Source organism: Podarcis vaucheri, assembly GCF_965113315.1.
Source record: "Podarcis vaucheri genome assembly, chromosome: 3".
NCBI classification, from domain to species: domain Eukaryota; kingdom Metazoa; phylum Chordata; class Lepidosauria; order Squamata; family Lacertidae; genus Podarcis; species Podarcis vaucheri.
The window spans coordinates 23,358,867-23,379,036 of record NC_138761.1 but is presented as its reverse complement, the minus strand read 5'-3'; the positions used below and the strand labels follow the sequence as shown (position 1 = coordinate 23,379,036).

The following is a 20,170-nucleotide window of genomic DNA, read 5'->3' as shown; positions in this document are numbered from 1 at the left end:
TGAAGACCTAATGGCTTGGTTTGCATTTTGCACTATCAATCAATCAGTCAATGTATTTATTGTGTATAGCCACACTTAGTATGGCTATACACAATAAAAACTATGGCTTAGCATACGTGCAAGCGTGTGAGCTCCCCAAAAAGAGGTTGTAGGGGCTTTGCTCCTCTATGGTTGTTCTATTGCTGTGCTGAGCTAAGCCATAGTTTGGCTCCCCCCAGACAAACCACAAGCTTTAAACTATAGTATAAAACGATAAAACGAACTGAAAGATGTGAAACTTAAGACGACGCTTCCTCCCTCGGCGCCGTCAACCCTAAATCATACCTCATACCTTAGGAATTTGTCTGTACCTACCTATCAGCGTTTATTTACCAAAGCCAGACTAAATGTATTTCCCTCAGAAATTCTAAATGGCAGACTGAGAGGCATCAATAGGCTTTGTTTATGTTCCCAGGACATCGTTTGTATGAAGCATATCCTACTGCATTGTGGACAATATGAGCAAGCAAGGGATCAACTCACCAAACCCTTACTGGAAAATTTGCCGGGAAAATCCGAAGCCTCCCATATTAAATATCTTTTGGAAGACAGGTCAAATGATATTACACTGGCCATGGGAACCTTTTCCCCCCGGAGGTTATAAGAAACAAAGATCATTTTGCCCTAGATAAAACAAAATGACTGCCTTGGTTTCTTCCATCTGTCTGTCTGGTCGTTTTAAGTGTATCTAGTTTTGAAATTGTTTTATGGGTCTTTGGACCGCAATAAAGTTTTGATTTGATAAACTATAGGACAAATGTTGGTTAAAGCTTGTGTTTTGCCTGGAGCAGCCTTTCTCAAGCTGTGGGTCCCCAAATGTTGTTGAACTACAACTCCCATTACCCCTAGCTAGCAAGGCCAGAGCTCAGCGATGATGGGAGTTGTAGTCCAACAACATCTGGGGACCCACAGGTTGACAACTGCTGAGAGAGAGCTAAACCACAAGCCAAGGTTGGGATGATGCAACATCCCATGAGAAGGAGCAAAGAAGCAAAATTTTTCCTGGAGCGCACACAGTCATGAAAGACATGGTTTAGCTTAGAATGATGTAATACCCAGAACAAAGTTGAATAGCTCAGTCCTCCAGCACACATTAAAAGTACACCATAAACCTTTTAACTCTATACAGAGGCAGTAATCTGTAACCTCTGAGTGTATTATTTATTTTTATTTTATTTATTTAGATTAAATTTGTATACTGCCCTTGATCCACAGATCTCAGGGCAGTTCATAACATAAATATACAAGATAAAAAACAAACCTAGCATTATTACCTCTCAGTGACAGGAAATGGACTTTCTTTCTCTTCCCACCCACTGTTCCAGAAAGATTGCATTGAAATTCACCCAGATTTGAAAAACAGCTTGCCATCTAGCACATGTCATGATGCCCAAGGTTAAATTTAAAACGCTAGGTTTAACTCAGAACTCATTAAAAGTGCATTCTTCATTAATGGAGTGTTGCAAGTTCATAGCCTTGAATTTATGTATTCATCCTTGCAACAACAACAAAGTGGGGATAATTGTGGGTGAATAATTAAGATTTATTTTTTTAAAAAAGTATGCAGCATCGTAATAAATATAGCATTTAGGAGCGAAGGCACAATTATAAAATTAACCATTCTAAAGCATTTCAGAGCTGCAATCCTGTACCCACTTCTTGGGGAATAAGTCCCATTAAACTCACTGGGACTTGCTTCTGAATAAGAACATATAGGATCTGCCTGCAAATCATTAGTACTGTGGTCTCACTATTTTGGAATATTAGCTTCCATAATCCAATATTAGGAAAGAGAGATACTGCTGAAATTTGTCCCCCCCTCCAAAAAAAGTGCCAGTACTTCCTTTATTGTCGTTTCCAACACAGACTATCACCTTAGCCTAGAAGGTGCATGGAGCCTTTCCCAGAAGTCAGAACCTCTTACAGTTACATAGGCAAGAGCACCTGCTAGAGCAGTTCCGCAGTATGAAATGAACCCACCTCCATCTCTAAGTACCGCAGGTGCAACTGGTAATGCAAAACCAGTAACTGATTTTGTAACTATAATGTGCTTAGCTGGTGCTGCAAGTGCATTTTCCCATAAGCACTACAGATGAAAGCAGAGAGGAGGAAGTGCACAGAAAGGGCATCACAGAGCGAAATCAATTAGCTAGTTTTTTAGCTGAAGCAAATCAAAAGAGCTATGGGGAGGGGGGGAAATCAGTTAATGACAAGGAGGCACATTAAATACAGGCATGCGTAATATCGGAAACAAGTCTTCTGCATACATAATACCAAGCACATTAGAAATGCATTGTGTCTTCTACCTATCAAAAACAAACATTTAAAAGGTGATTCTATTTTTAGGCAGCTCAAGGGCAATGCTGTTTGAACATCTCTCAAGGTAAGATATGGATTGCTTTACCGAGCAAATAAGCAGGTGACTTGCAACACCCAAACCCACAGACATTACTATTCGGATTTGTATTTCCACCAATATTGACAAGAGTTATTAATTTCCAGATTAAAAAAAAATGTTTCAGGCATAACGTCATGTTATTTAAAACTGTTCATTAAATATTGGCCCAGTCACACCTCAAAGCCTATTTTGATATGAGACTCTCAACACTCTTAACAGCTAGAGCTTTTTAAAGAAGGAAGGAAGGAATTCCTTCTAATTTACTAAGCTACAAAATATTTATAGAAATCATTCCATTGTCTTTCTTACATCTTTTACAGCCTCAAAAGCCTGAAAATAATTAGCAGGGTTCTGGTTTTTACAATTTTATCTTTATATTGTACTTAATAAAAAGTGGCATATTTGACTTCAAACCCAAAACTGCACATGCTAAATTTGGCCCGGTAAAAAGGGGTGGCGTTGGGGGTGGGACAAAGAACATCATAAATATTTACAATCTATTGCTACAGAGGCAACACTTGGGCATTGCACTCACTGCTTACAGAATCACAGAATTGTAGAGTTGGAAGGAACCCAAAGGATCATCTAAGTCAAACACTTTGCAGTGCAGGAATCACAGCTAAATGATCCCTGCCTTGTTAGAATGTCCTGCCCAGTAAGTAGCAGCAAAAGTATTAGGCCCTGTCCACCACAGAGCAGAATTCTCTTAGCTTTGCTTGAAAAGTTTTGGCAAAAATCTTAGTGCTTCCTACTAATCTGCCAAGTTTCCCAATTAAACACAGAGAGAATGATTACGGTGCAGTCTTATCAATGCCTTTTTCAATCAAAAGTTATTTATGTTCTGAACTCGAATTCCTACTGACATCTGAAAGAAGGAAAAACCCTACTTAAGAGGTATTTGCTGTGTTTCGGTTCCATTGCATCCAAATCCTACTCAAAACATTCCGGTATTCATTCTGTAATCGTGCCATGTTTTAAATCAATTCACTCGTATGAACTATTATCAAGTACTCTGCATGTTCCTGGTATTTTCTCTAGGGTTGAGTAGCAGGAAAACAACAATCAGAATTGGTATTACTGTGTTATATCCAGGGTATCCCTTCTACAAATGGATGAGCTCCATCCTTTTGCAATCTTGATTTATATGTGTGTATTTTTAATTTTTAATGTATTATTAATCTTTTGTTGGAAGCCGTCCAGAATGGCTGGGGAAACCCAGCCAGATGGGTGGGGTAGAAATAATAAATTATTATTATTATTACTGGCCTTCCCACCCTCTTTTCCCTTCTTGATTTACATTCCAAGATTCCACTCCCTTCCGGCACCAGAGGCTGAGATCAAATGCTTTCATTTTAGGAAAAACAACAACAACACCCAAAGTATAGTATACTCTATTCATGGAAACTGTTGTTTCTTCTGAGGCCCAGTTTGGACAAAACATTAAACCATGATTTAGCCTTAGAGAAACAGATCCTACTTGAGTGCTTCCTATCTTCTCTCCTCCGGCACGGCCATGAGAAGATTGGAATCACACACACCCCTTACCAGTTTAAGTTAGCTTGTAACAATGTCCAAATTGGGAAATGCCATTTGTTTTAAACTATGGTTTATAGAAACAAGCCAAGAACAAGATCAGAGACCACAATTCAACCTTGGCCTGTTTCAGTAAACCACAGCTTAAACTAACCACAGTTTTGTCCTGTTGTGCATAATCACAAACCGTGGTTCGTCAAAGCTGGGAAGCAGATCCTTTCAATCTCCTCCTTGTGGCTTCACGGGAGAATAAGGGAGGGGAGAGTACTTAGGCAGCTTGTTCCTATCACTAAACTATGGCTTGAATTAACTGTGGTTTATTCAAACGAAACAGGATCTAAAGCCATGGTGGAAGGTGGAAGGCTCCTCTCAATGCACACAGAAGATGAGGAAAGGGGAGTGACCTTAAACCAAAGCCTCCAGAGATAATATGTTTTTCAGAATAATGCTTTTTTGAGATAACAAAGGCTATCCTCAACATTTTCTATTTCTTTCCCCATTACAGTAATTACAAGAGAACAAAAACAGACTAAAAAATACAGCGAGTGGATCCTGAGCTCTCAGTTGCACTGATTAATCAGTTGGGTCCCATTTTAATCAGCCGCAACTTTTGTTTATTTTAAGAACTACTGATTAAAGCTGGCAGCCCTAAGTAAAGCCGAGTCCCACCATCTACCCTGTGACCAAGATGGAAATATATTTTCATGATGTGAGAATATCCTAGGGCTTTGCTTAAAGCATAGAACAGATTACTCTGTATGAATTCACAATCAATCAGAACTTGCCAAAATTGGCAGGCAGAATTTCCACAGAAAGCCATTTCTGATGATCAGGAAACAGCAACAAAATGGAATCCCTCCAATGGATTGCTCATAGTCTTACTTTCACAGTTAATATAGTTCTCTCAGTTATTTCTTTTCATCCAAAGCATGCCTATTTCGCTAAAAATTACTAGCAAAGGACACCCTAACCCTCCATTCAAAGATTTTTAAAGGTTATAAGGATTAATCTACAATGTATTTTACAATTAAACTACCAGGATAAAATGTGCTTTTAATAACACGGTGAATGACTGATAAAAAGTCTTCTAATTTAACTTTGGAGTATTCTGACCGCACAGAAGATTGAGATTTGTTCTTGTAAACGTTTAATCTGACTCACGTTGTGTAAATTACTTCAGCACAGCCAAGCCAAGTGTAACTCAACTCCCACTAAATGGAAAATTCCACTTAGGCTTTGAATACTTTCAATTCAGCTTAATTAGATTTTTTACAAGCCAATGCTGTATTGTTTGAGGTGCAAGGCTGAACATATTCTCAGTGCCTGAATATATATATATATATCAGTCTCAACACCCATTGATCAATAAATACTTGGTTCTGTTTGTACAGGTCTACCATAGCTTTACAATTTAACTATAACCAGAAGCAAGTAATTGCTGGCCAGCATACAAGGGAAGGGCTCCCTTGCCTTTGCACGTGATCAAGAAGCTTGTACAGAATCCACACAACAGAACATAATTGTTTTAATTTTGTTTTTAAGGCAATTAAACCAAACGTTTTGGTTCAATGCAGAAATACACAACTTTCACCAGATGTAAATGGGCCACAGGTGTATTTGCTATTGTGCACACCAAACCATTCTCTCTTTCTCTCCCTTAAAAAAAAATACATTTATGTTCTGCTCATACATATGAGTGGCAGCAGTCTTACATCCACAAGATCAATTGGGTTCACACCTGCTTTTCTTTAGCAGTGCTGCAGCTTCAGGTGTTCCCAGACAGACCCCAATCACTTCCCTTTCCACAGAAGAAAATGGCTGCAGCCTCAGAAAGACACAGGGAAAAAGAAAAATCCACATATCTCTTTCCTCCAATATTTAATATGTAAGGTGTTCTACACAAGTTATCTCTAATTTTCTCATACAAATAGAACACTAATTACTAGATCACGTAAAAATGTGAAGACACTAGCGGGATTGAAATAAATCCTGCAACGAAATTTAAGACATTTTATAACTTTCTAGACCAAAGAGACAGAGTTGACTATAAGGATATAAAGGTCAGAAGTGGAGGTTTTAAAGTGTGATATAAAGACTTGAAAACAAAAAACCAGTTGAAGGGATGGAGGGAAGTCACGAGCTTGGCACAGCAAAGAGTGTTTTTATTTGCTATTGTAATGTTGGAAATATTGTGTTAAAAAATTAATTAATAAAAATTATATGTTAAAACAACAACACTGTACTAGATCCCATGTGGAATAACAAATGTGGTAGGTGAACTAAGGAAGACACTTTTTTGAATTAACAATTGAAATAGCATTACCAGGTACCTTGAAGTTATTTGTGAAGTGAAATGTACAACTTACCTCAAAATAAAGGGAGCGAAGGGTGCCATATTAAGGGCAGAATACGTGCCATCCATCGGTGATGGATACAGCTTCCCCAAAATCAAAAGCAAAAGGAATAAGCTCGGGTGCAGCTTAAACTCACCCGTCCCACTACATTGGAAAAAAAAAAGTTAAGAGCATTAAACACATTCATGAAAATATTTGCCTAAGTCTACAACTATTTGACAATATACTAGACGTTGCTATAGATTAGGGGTCGGCAAAGTTTTTGTGGCTTGGGCCGGTTCACGGTCCGACAGATACTGCAGTGCGCCAGAGTGCAGGAGCTTCCGGTAGCCATTGGGAAGCCGCCCAACATCGTGGAAGGTGGTGGTGCCCAATCCACTCTGGTTTAGCGCGGCGCACGGGAGCCGACTGAGCGGGCTGCGGGGGTCCCCGAATGGGGAGCGGGGGTCCATGGGCCAGTTAAATGACCCCCATAGTCTGCTTGCGGCCCATGGGCCTTAGGGTGCTGACCCCTGCTATAGGATGTTGAAGCACTCTGGGTTATGGCCAGCTAAGTCATCTTCCAAACAGAAACACTTGAGTCTAACAAACATAAGTTAGTAATGCCCATTGATTTTAATGGGTCTAACTGGGAGTATGACTTAGGAGGCAGTTTCAAATCCTAGCAGGCAACGGCAGAGCTTATTGAAATGGCAGAGCTACTGCAACATCCACAGGCCTGCTACTTGAGCCAGCCAGGAGATATGGTAGGGGCTGGTCCAGACCCAGTGCCGGATTTACGTATAAGCTGAACAAGCTATAGCTTAGGACCCCACTCTCTTGGGGCCCCCAAATAAATTTAAAGGGGGAAAAACACTGGGTATACATTTCCAAAAATGTACAAGATTGAAAACAAATAAAATAAAACCTACATACAGCAACAGTGTTTTGTGCTGAATATGGACCTATTAGGTCCATAAATTACCATATAGCACATGGATAGGCAAACTAAGGCCCAGGGGCCCGATCCGGCCCAATCACCTTCTAAATCCGGCTAGCGGACGGTCCAGGAATCAGCATGTTTTTACATGTGTAGAATGTGTGCTTTTATTTAAAATGCATCTCTGGGTTATTTGTGGGGCATAGGAATTCATTCATCCCCCCCCAAAAAAAAATAGTCTGGGGCCCCCCCACAAGGTCTGAGGGACAGTGGACCAGCCCCCTGCTGAAAAAGTTTGCTGACCCCTGATATAGCATATATTCAACACAAAAAACAGTGACGATTTGTTGTTAACAAAGGACAGCTGGGCATATAGAGGGCCCCATTACCTTCAGCAGTTTAGGGCCTCATCAAACCTAAATCTGGCCCTGTCCAGACCAATCCCTGAAACACCGCAGCGTTATCAACTGCAGTAGCTTCCACCTGCCTGCCATTTGGACGGGCATATTGGGCCAATCCTGACTGGCATGTCCTCCCTGTTGCCAGTGGAGATCCCCTGATGCCAGATGCCAATGGATCTTGGAAGGGCTTGGGGAAGCGGACTCTCCACATCACCCAAACTCCCTTCAGCATGGCTTACTGGTGGTTTCAATTGCTCCGCTAGGTAGAGGCAACTCTTTTAAATGATTGAAAACACTGCAGACATTTCTCTTTCATGCAAGTGTTATTAGTTCACTACAACTCTTTAACCATTTAATTTTGTTCACTTAAGTTATCAGAAACAGCTAATGCTTAATGCTCCCTATTTTTTAGACAACCAATGCAGACCATAATGCTTTACTTCTGTATGCTTCCCCACAACACACCTTTTCCTCTTTTGCTGCGTATAAACCCAAACCATAAGCATAAAAAAAAATTTCTCAAATTACCTGGAGGAGAAAAAAAATTAATGAATACAAAGCTGGACTGCAAAATAATTTGTATGAAATGGAGCGGCTTGTATGTACATAAATATCACTCAGATTAATGTGTAACCAGTTTGGTTTGGCTGCAGTAAAACAAAAACAAAAACTACAAAAAATAAATAAATGCTGATGGGTAATTCCGAAGAGACTTTGAATTGAGAGTGCAATTTTTATTATTATTTTCCATCAGTATATGGACAGCTAGAACAGAATGTTTTTAACTTTGACTATTTCAGCTGTGTATTGTATTAATTATAATGTTGTGACCTGCCCTGGGGTCCCTGATGAAAGCTGGGCTATAAATAAACTAATAGCAACAACAGCCTACTTAAAAACACATAGACAGCACTTCTCCAAATCTGTTTTTTGCTCCAACACTGAAAGCCTAAACATTTGACAATGGATTCAATAGACAATTGACAATGATAACAATGGATTCTTCTTACCTGTCCACTGTGCTAGCTACAGCTTCCAACTGGCTGAGCAAGAACGGATAAAGGTTTGGAAAGCGAGTGAAGAACTCCCTCCCTGTCATTCTGTAGAAGAAGAAAAAGATTTTCCAACACACAGTTGCATGGAAGTTTCAAGACTATTATGTAAACACAAGACTTATATGTAATTATGTACAACCCAAATAATTTTGTTTTCTGTGCCATTTATGTACCACAAGATGGGCAAACATCTTTTTTTTTTTTTAATCAGCCAATGCAAAATAGGCAGGTCACCAAACCAGACTTCCTAAAAGCAGCTTTTAAACAATATAAGTTATACTTATAGCTTCATAAGCATGTCCCTTTTTCAAAAATGCAAACAGATATCATATCCCACTGATTTATTTATTTTTAATGTCATAGTAGCCATTATTCTGATAAGGTAAATCCAAGGGTTAAGGAGGGAAAGGCGATAGCAAAACCATCAGAAAAAAACACGTTTTCCACTTAAAATGGTTTTTCAAATAAACACTGAATGCCTATCCTAAGCACATTGATGTTTTTATTGTATGACACCTTATTATATTTTATATGAGAGTGCTGTTTATAAATATTTAAATAAAATAAATAAGCTTCCATATTTCAGGTCAAGGAACTAATCTAAAAAAAGTCTTATACCTACAGTTCCTTTAATATTTATTAATGAAAATAAGTAAGGTTTTAACGTATGAGTAAATCACCACATGGCAAATACCAGCCAAGATTCTTCCAGTGCTCAGCTAAGACAACATGCCTTAACCACAAAGCACTGGCCAAATATTGCAAAACAGATCAAAACAAATATTTTAAATGAAGCAAGCACAGAAAGCTTCCACAAGGGCACAAAAAGGTAGGAACCTTAACCTGTTCAATACTACAAGCATACTGGCAGGGGCCTTGCTTAGAGTTTTGTTTACTATATTTTCCACCTATTTTAATGTCCAAGGAGAACTGGTTAAAGCCAATTTTGTTATTCATAACTGAAGATCTCCACAATATAACATTTAAGAAAACCAGAGCCCTACATTACAGACTCCCATGAGAGGTGGTGGACTCTCCTTCCTTGGAGGTTTTTAGGCAGAAGTTGGATGGTCATCTGTCATGGATGCTTTAGCTGAAATTCTGCAGGGGGTTGGACTTGATCCGGGGCCAGCAAACTTTTTCAGCAGGAGGCCGGTCCACTGTCCCTCAGACCTTGTGGGGGGCCGGGCTATATTGGGGGGTGGGATGAACAAATTCCTATGCCCCACAAATAACCCAGAGATGCATTTTAAATAAAAGGACACATTCTACTCATGTAAAAACATGCTGATTCCTGGACCGCTGATTCCTGGACCGTCCACTGGCTGGATTTAGAAGGCGATTGGGCCGGATCTGGCCCCCGGGCCTTAGTTTGCCTACCCATGGACTAGATGATCCTTGGGTCCCTTCCAACTGTACAATTCTATGATTCTATAAAACAGATAAAATGCAGACTCTTCTGGAATTAGAAAATGGAAGCAGCAGACAGTATCTCTCTACTAGCAAACAAAAATTGCAGGAAATCTGGTCTGATTATTCCCACATATAAGGAGGGATGACCTAAGGAATGACAAGGCCAGAACCAAGAACTTAAGGTTCTATTTAAAGCAGCCCTGGATGGCACACCACCAAAATGAGAATTAGAACATCTTCCTGGGGTAGTGAAGGCCCTGAACTGACCTTGCCCATAGGAGTTGAATAACAGGCTCTTCCAGGGACTAGAAAGAGCTTTATGTTTGGGCTGAGGCTTTGCCTGAGCAACAGTTGTCTTCCTAGCTCTTTGTCTTAGCAAAAATGGTCTTTGTAGTGCTTTACAGTTGTCAGAGCTGTCCGAGGTCCCAGCTCACAAAGGACCAACGCCAGTTCGTGGTTATATACAAAAGTCTTTATTGAAGTTCAGTTTGTCTTTCACATCAGCAGCGTGCAGCTCTACGTCTGAAACTCTAGACCGCCAAAGCTCCGTCTGAGTCTCCTCCCCCCAGACACCAGTTTAAGACCCTAGCCTTGCTCCACCTCTTCCTCTGCTCTTTCCTCCTCTGGCTCCGCCTGTCAGCTGGGGTCTCGCCCTTCCTAGACTCTTCTGACGCTGAGTCCCCTGAGTCTTCCCCCTGCCTCCGGCGGGCTTTAGGACCTGGTTCCCAATCCGGGTTGCCTGCTGTCTCGCGCGCCTGTACATTTGAACTTGGCGCGCGCGCCCAGCCGGCAACCTTCCTCCTGACCGTTACACTGCTCCTGTCACTGCTTCCCCCTTCGGGGAGGCTAGCTGGACTTGACCTCCCCTCCGTTCCCCCACTCTCCGATAGAGGCGTGGTCAGTCTCGACTCATCTTCTCTCCCTGCTGGAGGAGACGCTGGCCCTGACACCTGGGGCTCTTCCCCCCTACTACGCTCTGGTGGGGAAGCTGGCCCTGATCTCCAGCTGCTGCTGGCCCCCCTTGCCCTGACCATCGGCGCCTCCTTCTGGGAATCTTCTGATTCGCTGGAGAAGCTCATGGAATCTCTCGGGTCACTGCCATACTCCCCTACGCTGCCCTCAGATCCTTCCCCTTCGCTCTCCATCTTCTCTCTCCCCTGTGCCTCTGTTCCTGAGGCCCTGACATCAGTGAATGTTGGTTGCAACTCCCTGGCACCCCTCCTACTGCTGCCTTTGATATTTGAGATATTATAAAGTGATGAATAGTAAATTGGAAGAGTTAATCACTATAGGAGGGACCATCGGTCTTCCAGAGGGAGCATGTGAAGAAGAACCCCTTGTTGCAAGCTTGTGTTTCTAACCGGAAACCTGAGGACGTGTCTGAATTTCCAGCAAAGCCTTTTCCAGCCTGGTGCACTCCTCGTGTTTTGGACCACATCGACTCCCATCAGCCAACACATGGCAAAGGCTGCTCTAGCGCAAGAGAACCATTATTAAAGATCAAGGCTTCGAACCTGCAGCATTTGAGCAACAACAGCCAAACACTGACTCGACAGTGTTGCACAATCCCAGCCTCACACCTGTGACAAACATGGCAGGTTAGGTCATGCCGACCTCTGACAAACATGCCAAGTTTGATCATGTCTTCAATAAGTTGCTGAGTATTTTAAATTGAAGACAGCACTCTCAACTTCTGCCTGCAAAGTACAAGATGATCGGAGATAAAATATTAATCTTAAATATAGTGCATTTCAAACATTCTTCTAATCAAGTCCTCATCTTTCAAACATATGATAGCCATGGAAGTTTTGGTTAAGGCAGGTGTGCAAAATATTATAAATTTATATAGTGCTGTATTGTGTTTTTAATATTCGGTTGGGAGCCACCCAGAGTGGCTGGGGATACCCAGCCAAATGGGCGGAGTATAAATAAATTATTATTATTATTATTATTATTATTATTATTATTATTATTATTATCCAAATTATTATCCAAATTATTATTTCACATCCCATAATTTCCCGGCTGATTTTAAACAGGGTTTGGTTCAATAAGTCATTTTCTTAAGTGCAGGGCTATAGTAACAAGAGGTGGTTTAAATTCAGAGAGGCCTCCAGGTTTCAGGCATTGAATAACATTTCTCTGGGAGAACAACAGAATAATGCTTTTGAACTGGTACCTGTCACTGAAGGAGGAGATTTTCTGTTAGCATAATTTCCTAATCTAATTAGGAAATTATTCTGGGAGGTAAATGAAGGACCACCAACTCCAATTTACCAATCTTACAACTTGGCGGCGCCCACCAAAAAGGGACATAACATTCTCCTGCTAGGCCGATCAAGTTTACAACTAGGATCAAGAATAGGCTTGAAGTTTAGTCATAATGACATTGGGATTTGTAATTTGGTATCCTGTGTCAGCCATGACTGTTTTCCTCTAAGCTTGCAGACTGACTGGAGAAGGCATGTCCCAGCAAATGCACAATTCTTTCAACCTCACTACTAAGTGACCACAGCCAGTTGCCAAGCATTTGAGATTAGACAGGAGGGCTTCTGACTAACAGGTGGCTACTTCTAGTACTAGACAGATGTTCACCCAATAAGTAAAAAGAACCAAAAGAGAAATGTGACTATACTATTACTAGTACAGTGATACCTCGGGTTACAGACGCTTCAGGTTACAGAGTCTTCAGGTTACAGACTCAGCTAACACAGAAATAGTACCTCGGGTTAAGAACTTTGCTTCAGGATGAGAACAGAAATCGTGCTCTGACGGCACAGTGGCAGTGGGAGGCCCCATTAGCTAAAGTGGTGCTTCAGGTTAAGAACAGTTTCAGGCTAAGAACGGACCTCCAGAACGAATTAAGTACTTAACCTGAGGTACCACTGTACTGCTTCCCTAAAATCTAAAGCAATACTCTGTGTGAAAAGATACAACATCAATTCTGCAGTAATTGCATACCACTTAGAAAGAGATCTACTCTACCAGACTTAAATGAACATAGAATCTCTACGCATACAAATCAAGTTGTGACAAATACAGCAGTCTTCAGCACTATCTTTCGCACTCCCAGGGCAAGCACAAATATGTTGTTTTATATGCAATACAGTGGACCCTAGAGTACCACTCTAGATACATAACTTTTGGGTTGCAAACACGGCAAGTGTATACTTCCAGGTTTCATTGCACGCGCATGTACAGAAACGCTCTGCGCGCCGCACGCATGCGCAGAAGTGCTCTACAGCGCCGCACATGTGCGCAGGTGTGGCACCTCCAGTTATCGACTTTTCAGGTTACGTATGGGCCCCCGGAATGAATTTAGTACGTATCCGGAGGGTCCACTGTATTTACATCCTAGACTTCCCCCCAAAAAATTCAAGATGGCAGACGAGGGGTTATCTCATTCTACGCTCACAACAACCTTGCAAGAGGCAGAGTGACTCTCCCAAGGCTAGTTATGAGCTTCAAAGTGAAGCAAATGTGAAGCCAGGGCTCCCCAGTCTAACACTCTATCCCCTAGAGCAGAGTTAGCCAACAGGGTGCCCTCCCAATGTTTTGAACTAAAGCTTCCGTCTTATCCCTGACCATTGGCCATGCTGGTGGGGCTGATGACCGCTATAGTTCAAAACATCTAGGCAGCACCAGGTTGGCTAATCCTGCTCTACAGTGTCCACCCATTTCCGGTCCTCTTAGCTTTTCAAATAGGAAAATATACTGCTGCGTCAAACGCTACTTAAAGAATACTTTCCATGTACTAAACAAGCAATCTGGACTGAAACAATCCAGAATGTTTGCAAATAACTCATTTAATTTTCGTATACCGAGATTGTCAGATAGAGAGACTACATGAAGATGACAAATTGATGGAACAAACAGTTACTGATAATATTCAGATGCGGATTTTGGCACGGGAACTACATTGAATTAAAGCCTAGAAAACCTTTAATGTTAACTGACTTTGATAGGTCACAAGATAAACATCACTCCAAAACTTGTTTACAAGAAGTGCCTACAGATTACTTTTAACGTTTCCATCTCAAGTTTTGTTAGTCCTCCTTCATATTTTCCTTTCTTGTACAACTATTCTTTTCAGCTTTTCAATTTTTTCCCCTGCACAGGCATGATGCCAGTTAAAGTTGAACAGTTTAATATTTCAGAACTTAGTATTAGCAAAATCACCCACACTGGACACCTCAGTTACTAAGATTTTAATTTGGCAAAGACAAGAAAATGCATAGAAGCAACACACAGTTCCCATCCAAATATGCCACATTTATATTATATCCCCCCCCCCCAAAAAAAAAATCAGTTGAAAGTTAAACAGGCAGAAAATGCATCAAATGGGCTAAGGGTGTCAAGTCACTGTTATCAAGTTTTCAAAAGGTTTCTGGCAATGTTCCCCACTGAAGCCTCCTAAGGAAATTCAGCAGTCATGGAATAAGAGAAAATATTAAGTGACTGGTAAACAGTGGAAAACTGAATGAAGTAGTTTTCGTAGTGGGAAGAAGAAAACAGTAAACCCCATACCATAACCAGTGCTTTTAACCAATATGTTGCTCTGGGAAAATTCCCCTCAGGAGGAAATTTTCAAGAACAAAAGGTGTTTATGAACATGGGATGAACTATGCAGATATGAGCCTTCCCACTTTGAATGCTTTAAGCAGCCGTGGACTGGGAGGAAGAAGATTTCAAGTAGCGGCTAGGAATGTATATATGCATGCAGAATCATTTCACTTTGGCCACACCTGAGTGTGACAAAGTAAAGAAGAGGCTGGGGAGAGAGTTCAGGAGAAGAGGGAAGTGCCATGTTATGCTCTTCCTGTCCTCAACTCACTTTCCTCAGAGAAGGAGCACCTAGACTAAACCAGGAATCTCTGGATGCAGCTCAAGACTTTTTAGACTCAGGTGTGGGAGAAGGTGCAACAGTTCCTTGCACCAACAAGCCTAACAAGAAGATCACAGCCTGTGACAGAAATGTAAAGAGTGGAGCAAGACCAGGGCCGGATTTAGGTTTGATGAGGCTCTAAGCTACTGAAGGTAATGGGGCCCTTTATATGTCCAGCTGTCCTTTGTCAACAACAAATTGTCGCTGTTTTTTGTGTTGAATAGATGCTATAGGGTAATTTATGGACCTCATAGGTGTCTAAAGCCATTTGCACATAACAAAATATGTATTTTATCAAAGTAATTGTTGAACTGAAATACAATTAAGAAGGTCATCCGATTAAGCTGTTTATCGTATTTTACATTTTTCAGAAGAAGGATACTTTCATGACCTTGATCCCTGGGGCATATTAGGTGTAATGCTGTATGCATAATTCGTGAATCAGCTGTTCCATTTCTCAGTGACAAAAGCGTTAGTCAGGGGAAAAGGGCAGCCAATTTGAAAGGGGCGGGTTGTTGTTGTCTTTTAAGAGGCGGCTGTCCTTGCAGAGCCCTAAAGGTGCACTTTCCCGCCAAATATCCACAGAGATGCCAAATGGCAATCTCACAGAGACATAAATTAGCTAATAAAATAATAGGATACAATACTAATCCAATACCAGGACTGAATTAAGGATGTCCACAACCACTTTGCTCTTTTTGCCTGCCCACAACTTAGATCATACAGCTCTTTAAAAAATATATACAGTGGTACCTTGGTTTTCAAACTTAATCTGTTCCAGAAGTCCGTTCCAAAACCAAAGCGTTCCAAAACCAAGGTGCGCTTTCCCAGAGAAAGTAATGCAAAATGGACTAATCCGTTCCAGACTTTTAAAAACAACTCCTAAAACATGAATTTTACTATCTAACGAGACCATTGATCCATAAAATGAAAGCAATAAACAATGTACTGCAGTCACACAATCAATCAATCAGTAGCTGAACTGGTTTCCACACAGTCGCAAAAACAAAACGAAAAGAGCTGCAAAAACAATAATGCAAAATAAATAGCGAAAACAGACAGACCTCAGTGTAACACTCAAAACAGAAGTGCGGCACTCAAAACGGAAATGTAACATTCAAAACGGAAGCGTGGAACTCAAAATGGAGTACGTTCGGCTTCCGAAAAAAGTTTGCAAACCGGAACACTTACTTCCAGGTTTGCAGTGTTTGGGTTCCAAGTTGTTTGAGTACCAAGGCGTTTGAGAACCAAGGTACCAGTGTGTGTGTGTGTGTGTGTGTGTGTGCTTTATCAACGCATTCTGTGTTACAGTCATACACAGGATAATAAGCAAGAAAGGCATGCAGCTTATTCAATTCATCTTCCGAAGGCCTGCAATGACAAGGAAAACGCAGTCTGATCTAAGGGTAGAAGTCTCATACTACCCACCATAGGCAGAATATAATAGCAGCCTACAAACCATTTACTCCAGGCAAGGTGGATGGCCCTTAGCAACAGGTGAGGAGGAGTTGTTGTTTATGAGTATCTTGAACAAAAAAGTAAAGGAAACTACATTGACCCAAAAGACAACCCAGAAACTAGCCAGGCAATATCTTTATTAGATCTCTTTATGAAACCAGATGTTAAACAAAACAGAGGAGAGGGGAAGCTGGCTTGACGCTGAATCCACGGAGTCTGCATTTAGTCACAGTCTTAAAATGGAGTGTAGGGGGAGCCAGCAGGGTTAATTTGAATTGCCTCCAGTCTACTAGGTGCTATACCATGAAGGGGAAGATGAGGGAGGCTAACTGTGTTAAATAATACTCATCAGGTCAGTTTGATAATGGGTTGAAACTAACCAGTATGAAAGAAGAGATGAAGTTAGGAAGGATCGGTAAAGCTGTGAGTTTCACATAAACCGGCAATTTATTGTTTAATCAGTTCCCGGTTATCTGAAAAGTACAGTAAGCCTGCAACCTATGCACATTTAATTGTGTGCATTCAGCTTTAAATGCATGGCAAAAAAATTAATATAAAGGGGGTGCAAAGAGGGCAGGGCTCTGGGAAAAATGACTTTGGCAATCCCAACCCCAATGGATTTGGAAGACATGTGATTTTGGCTTAAGGCACAACCCCCTACATAAATTGTGGGTTTACTGTACCTTAAAGCTACATAGTATCTCAGTATTTCGATTAGGCCATAGCTAATCCTTACCTGGAGCAAAAAGAGCTTTTAAACTCTCAGCCTTGCTTCTCAATAGGGATGTTCTCGTGGGAGAATTTGACTTCTTACAAGACCATCCCCACCTTAACTGTGTATAGTTGGAATTTCAGAAGTTAAATGCAAGAAAATGTAGATGTACTGTAATAGTATTCATTAGATTTATATACAGCGGAACCTCGGTTTTCGAACGTAATCTGTTCTGGAAGTCCATTCAACTTCTGAAACGTTCGAAAACCGAGGATCAAAGGGCTGTCAACAAATTCGATGGGGAAAATTAAGAAATGTGCCTGGGAAGCCATTCGACTTCCGAGGCACGTTCAAAAACCAAAGCATTCACTTGCGGATTTTTGGCGTTTGGCTTCCGAAACGTTTGGCAGCCGAAATGTTCGGCTGCCAAGGTTTACTGTACTGCCCTTCATCACAACATAAAACACAAATGACAATCCATAACATGTAGTTTAAGGATCAAACGAGTCATATAGATGCTGTAATAAGTAATCTATAATAAAATGCAACAACAACAGCACAAAACAGTTCATAATTACAAAACCTTGACTCTATCTAAAAGTATTTCTTAATCCTGTCTCCTATGGAAAATCACAGACCCTTCCAGCTCTCAGTTAGAAATTTTCTCTTCATCTTATCCATCCCTCACCCTGCTTGGGATGGGAGGAATCTTCAGTTTTTAAATTCATCAGCAAGCTGTTTGCCTGCCCTTTATTTTGCTCACCTTTCTTTCCTATAATGGATGTGAACATACTCAATCAACTTTGATGGGTTGTTTAATTTTAAGCAGAACTCTAAAGCATTTTTTTTAAAGTATAGTCTACTCCTCTGACCATTATCCTGTGCCAGCACTAACAAGGTTGATACTGCTTTCATCTTTTTTCAGCCGGAGTTGGATTTTCCTGGCAAAACCTTCATTACCTGTTAAGGATGCTCCAACACCAGGAGTTAAGAAAGCAGAGTTCTGTCAAAACAAATATTCCAGCTTGAAATCAGAGTGCTAAAGAGACATGTTTGAAAAAGGAACTAGGGAGTGTTTGTTGCAAAGAGTGCTCTCTGCTTTCTTAAAGGAGAATTCATTATTCCTTACAGCATCTGCAGGCCATTAGCCACTGATGTTTCTGTAAAAGAATACCCTCCACTAAAGAGAATGAACTTCTTGGGGCTTTTAATACACAGCTGAAATACGTTTTAAATCCAAAAATGGAGGGAGGGGAGGAGGTGACCCCATGTCAATAATTTAATGGCAAAACTTTTGGGGGGAGGAAGGGGGTCAATGCCACTTAGATGAATGGTTCACTAAATACGAGACTCCACACTGTTTCATCACATACATAACTTGATTAAGATGACTTTCAAGCAAAGTATACACTGCCTTCACTGAAAAACAGTGTGTCTGAGTTGACTAGAAGTGACCACAAAATTCTGTATTTACTAATCCATGAGGAGTTCATTAATACTTTTGAGTAATTACTTGATACTGCAGTGATGAAAAATATGTTTGAACTTGCCCTCAAAGTGAATAATATTCTCATAAATCATATGAAAGGCCAAAACAAAGTAATCAGAATACTACAATATTCACATCAGCCAATTCACAGGATTCTCAAGTTCAATAGGTTTCAGCCTTCTTTTAAAATAAGATTTACCAGGGTGGTTTACGTACAATAAAATATAGTTGAAAGGGCATAACAAATGTACAGGAAGATTTGTTGAAGAGCAATGAGGGACAAACTGAACTGAAATACAAGAGTGTTGTGACAAACCAACTAGATTTCCCAATTAGATATTGTGAAACATTTCAAAGGCACCGAAGGGGCGCTTCATTAGTTTAGGACTGTGCTGAGAGATTCTAGGCCTCATTAATCAGGAATAAAAGATAACAAAGACAACCACTTCCAAGTTTCCTGGCATGGGGATTCACAGCAATTTCATACCCACCAACCTAAATAGCCTCGGTCCTGTATACCTGAAGGAGCGTCTCCACCCCCAGCGCTGAAGGCCTTCTAACGGTACCCTCTTTGCGAGAAGTGAGGTTACAGGGAACCAGACAGAGGGCCTTCTCGGTAGTGGCACCCACCTTGTGGAACACCCTCCCTTCAGATGTGAAGGAAATAAGCAGCTATCCTATCTTTAAAAGGCATCTGAAGGCAGCCCTGTTCAGGGAAGGTTTTAATATTTAATGCTGTACTGTTTTTAACATTTGATTGGGAGCCGCCCAGAGTGGCTGGGGAAACTCAGCCAGATGGGCGGGGTATAAATAATAAATTATTATTATTGTTGTTGTTGTTGTTGTTGTTGTTGTTGTTGTTGTTATCATCTGGGGGATCTAAATCAGGACATTCATTCTTTGCTCAGCTGCTGTGGCATGAGTCAGCTGACTCCTACCAGAGCAACCAACCAAAAGGTGAGACATTCCAGGAGCCAATCGGAAGCTGGAATGCCTTCTGTAATTCTAGGATATCCTGCTTAAATTGGGGCGGTTGAGTAGTAGGCAATTTTAAATCCAACGATACTTACACTGATAAAATCCAGTTAGGATTCCGCTGAACATAACTGTGAAATATATCTTCATTTCAAGAGTTAATACCTCTATTTTCTCTTTTTATGCAAGTTCACAAGAGCAATTTAATATTTATTTATTTATTTTTAAAAAGGCAAGGCAATGAGAGAAAGGGAGCTAAAAGGCTAATTAAGCATTACTGAATGCAAAAAAGATTGATAAATGTACCATTTGTTTTGCAAGGAACAACATACTTAAATATCAGAAAGCAAGCAACATTGCTTAAGTTCACCGACTTGGGAAAACATTCTTTTATGCTGCATAGTTCTAAAATAAATACTTTAGGGAAACAGAGAGCAAGCCATTATACCTTGGTTTTCATTTTCTTTCAGATAGAAACTGCTAGAGCAAACATTCCTACTAGTTTACGTTGCCTGTGTTTTTACGAAGTTAATAACCGA

At 40.7% G+C, this 20,170-nt stretch overlaps 1 protein-coding gene across 5 annotated transcripts in view; it reads right to left on the bottom strand.

The window, feature by feature from the left end:
* The window catches only part of THADA (THADA armadillo repeat containing), a 161,150-nt gene that overhangs the window by 84,431 nt on the left and 56,549 nt on the right, over positions 1-20,170 (bottom strand). For 4 of the 5 annotated variants that reach the window (XM_082217222.1, XM_082217223.1, XM_082217225.1 and 1 more), the window contains exons 27-28: positions 8,655-8,744; positions 6,337-6,468 (exon numbers count right to left, since the gene is read on the bottom strand). The exons of the other annotated variant lie outside the window; for it this stretch is intronic. In XM_082217222.1, the coding sequence (XP_082073348.1) occupies positions 6,337-6,468; positions 8,655-8,744 (222 nt within the window). The remainder of the gene's footprint in view (positions 1-6,336; positions 6,469-8,654; positions 8,745-20,170) is intronic. 5 annotated transcript variants of the gene reach the window in all.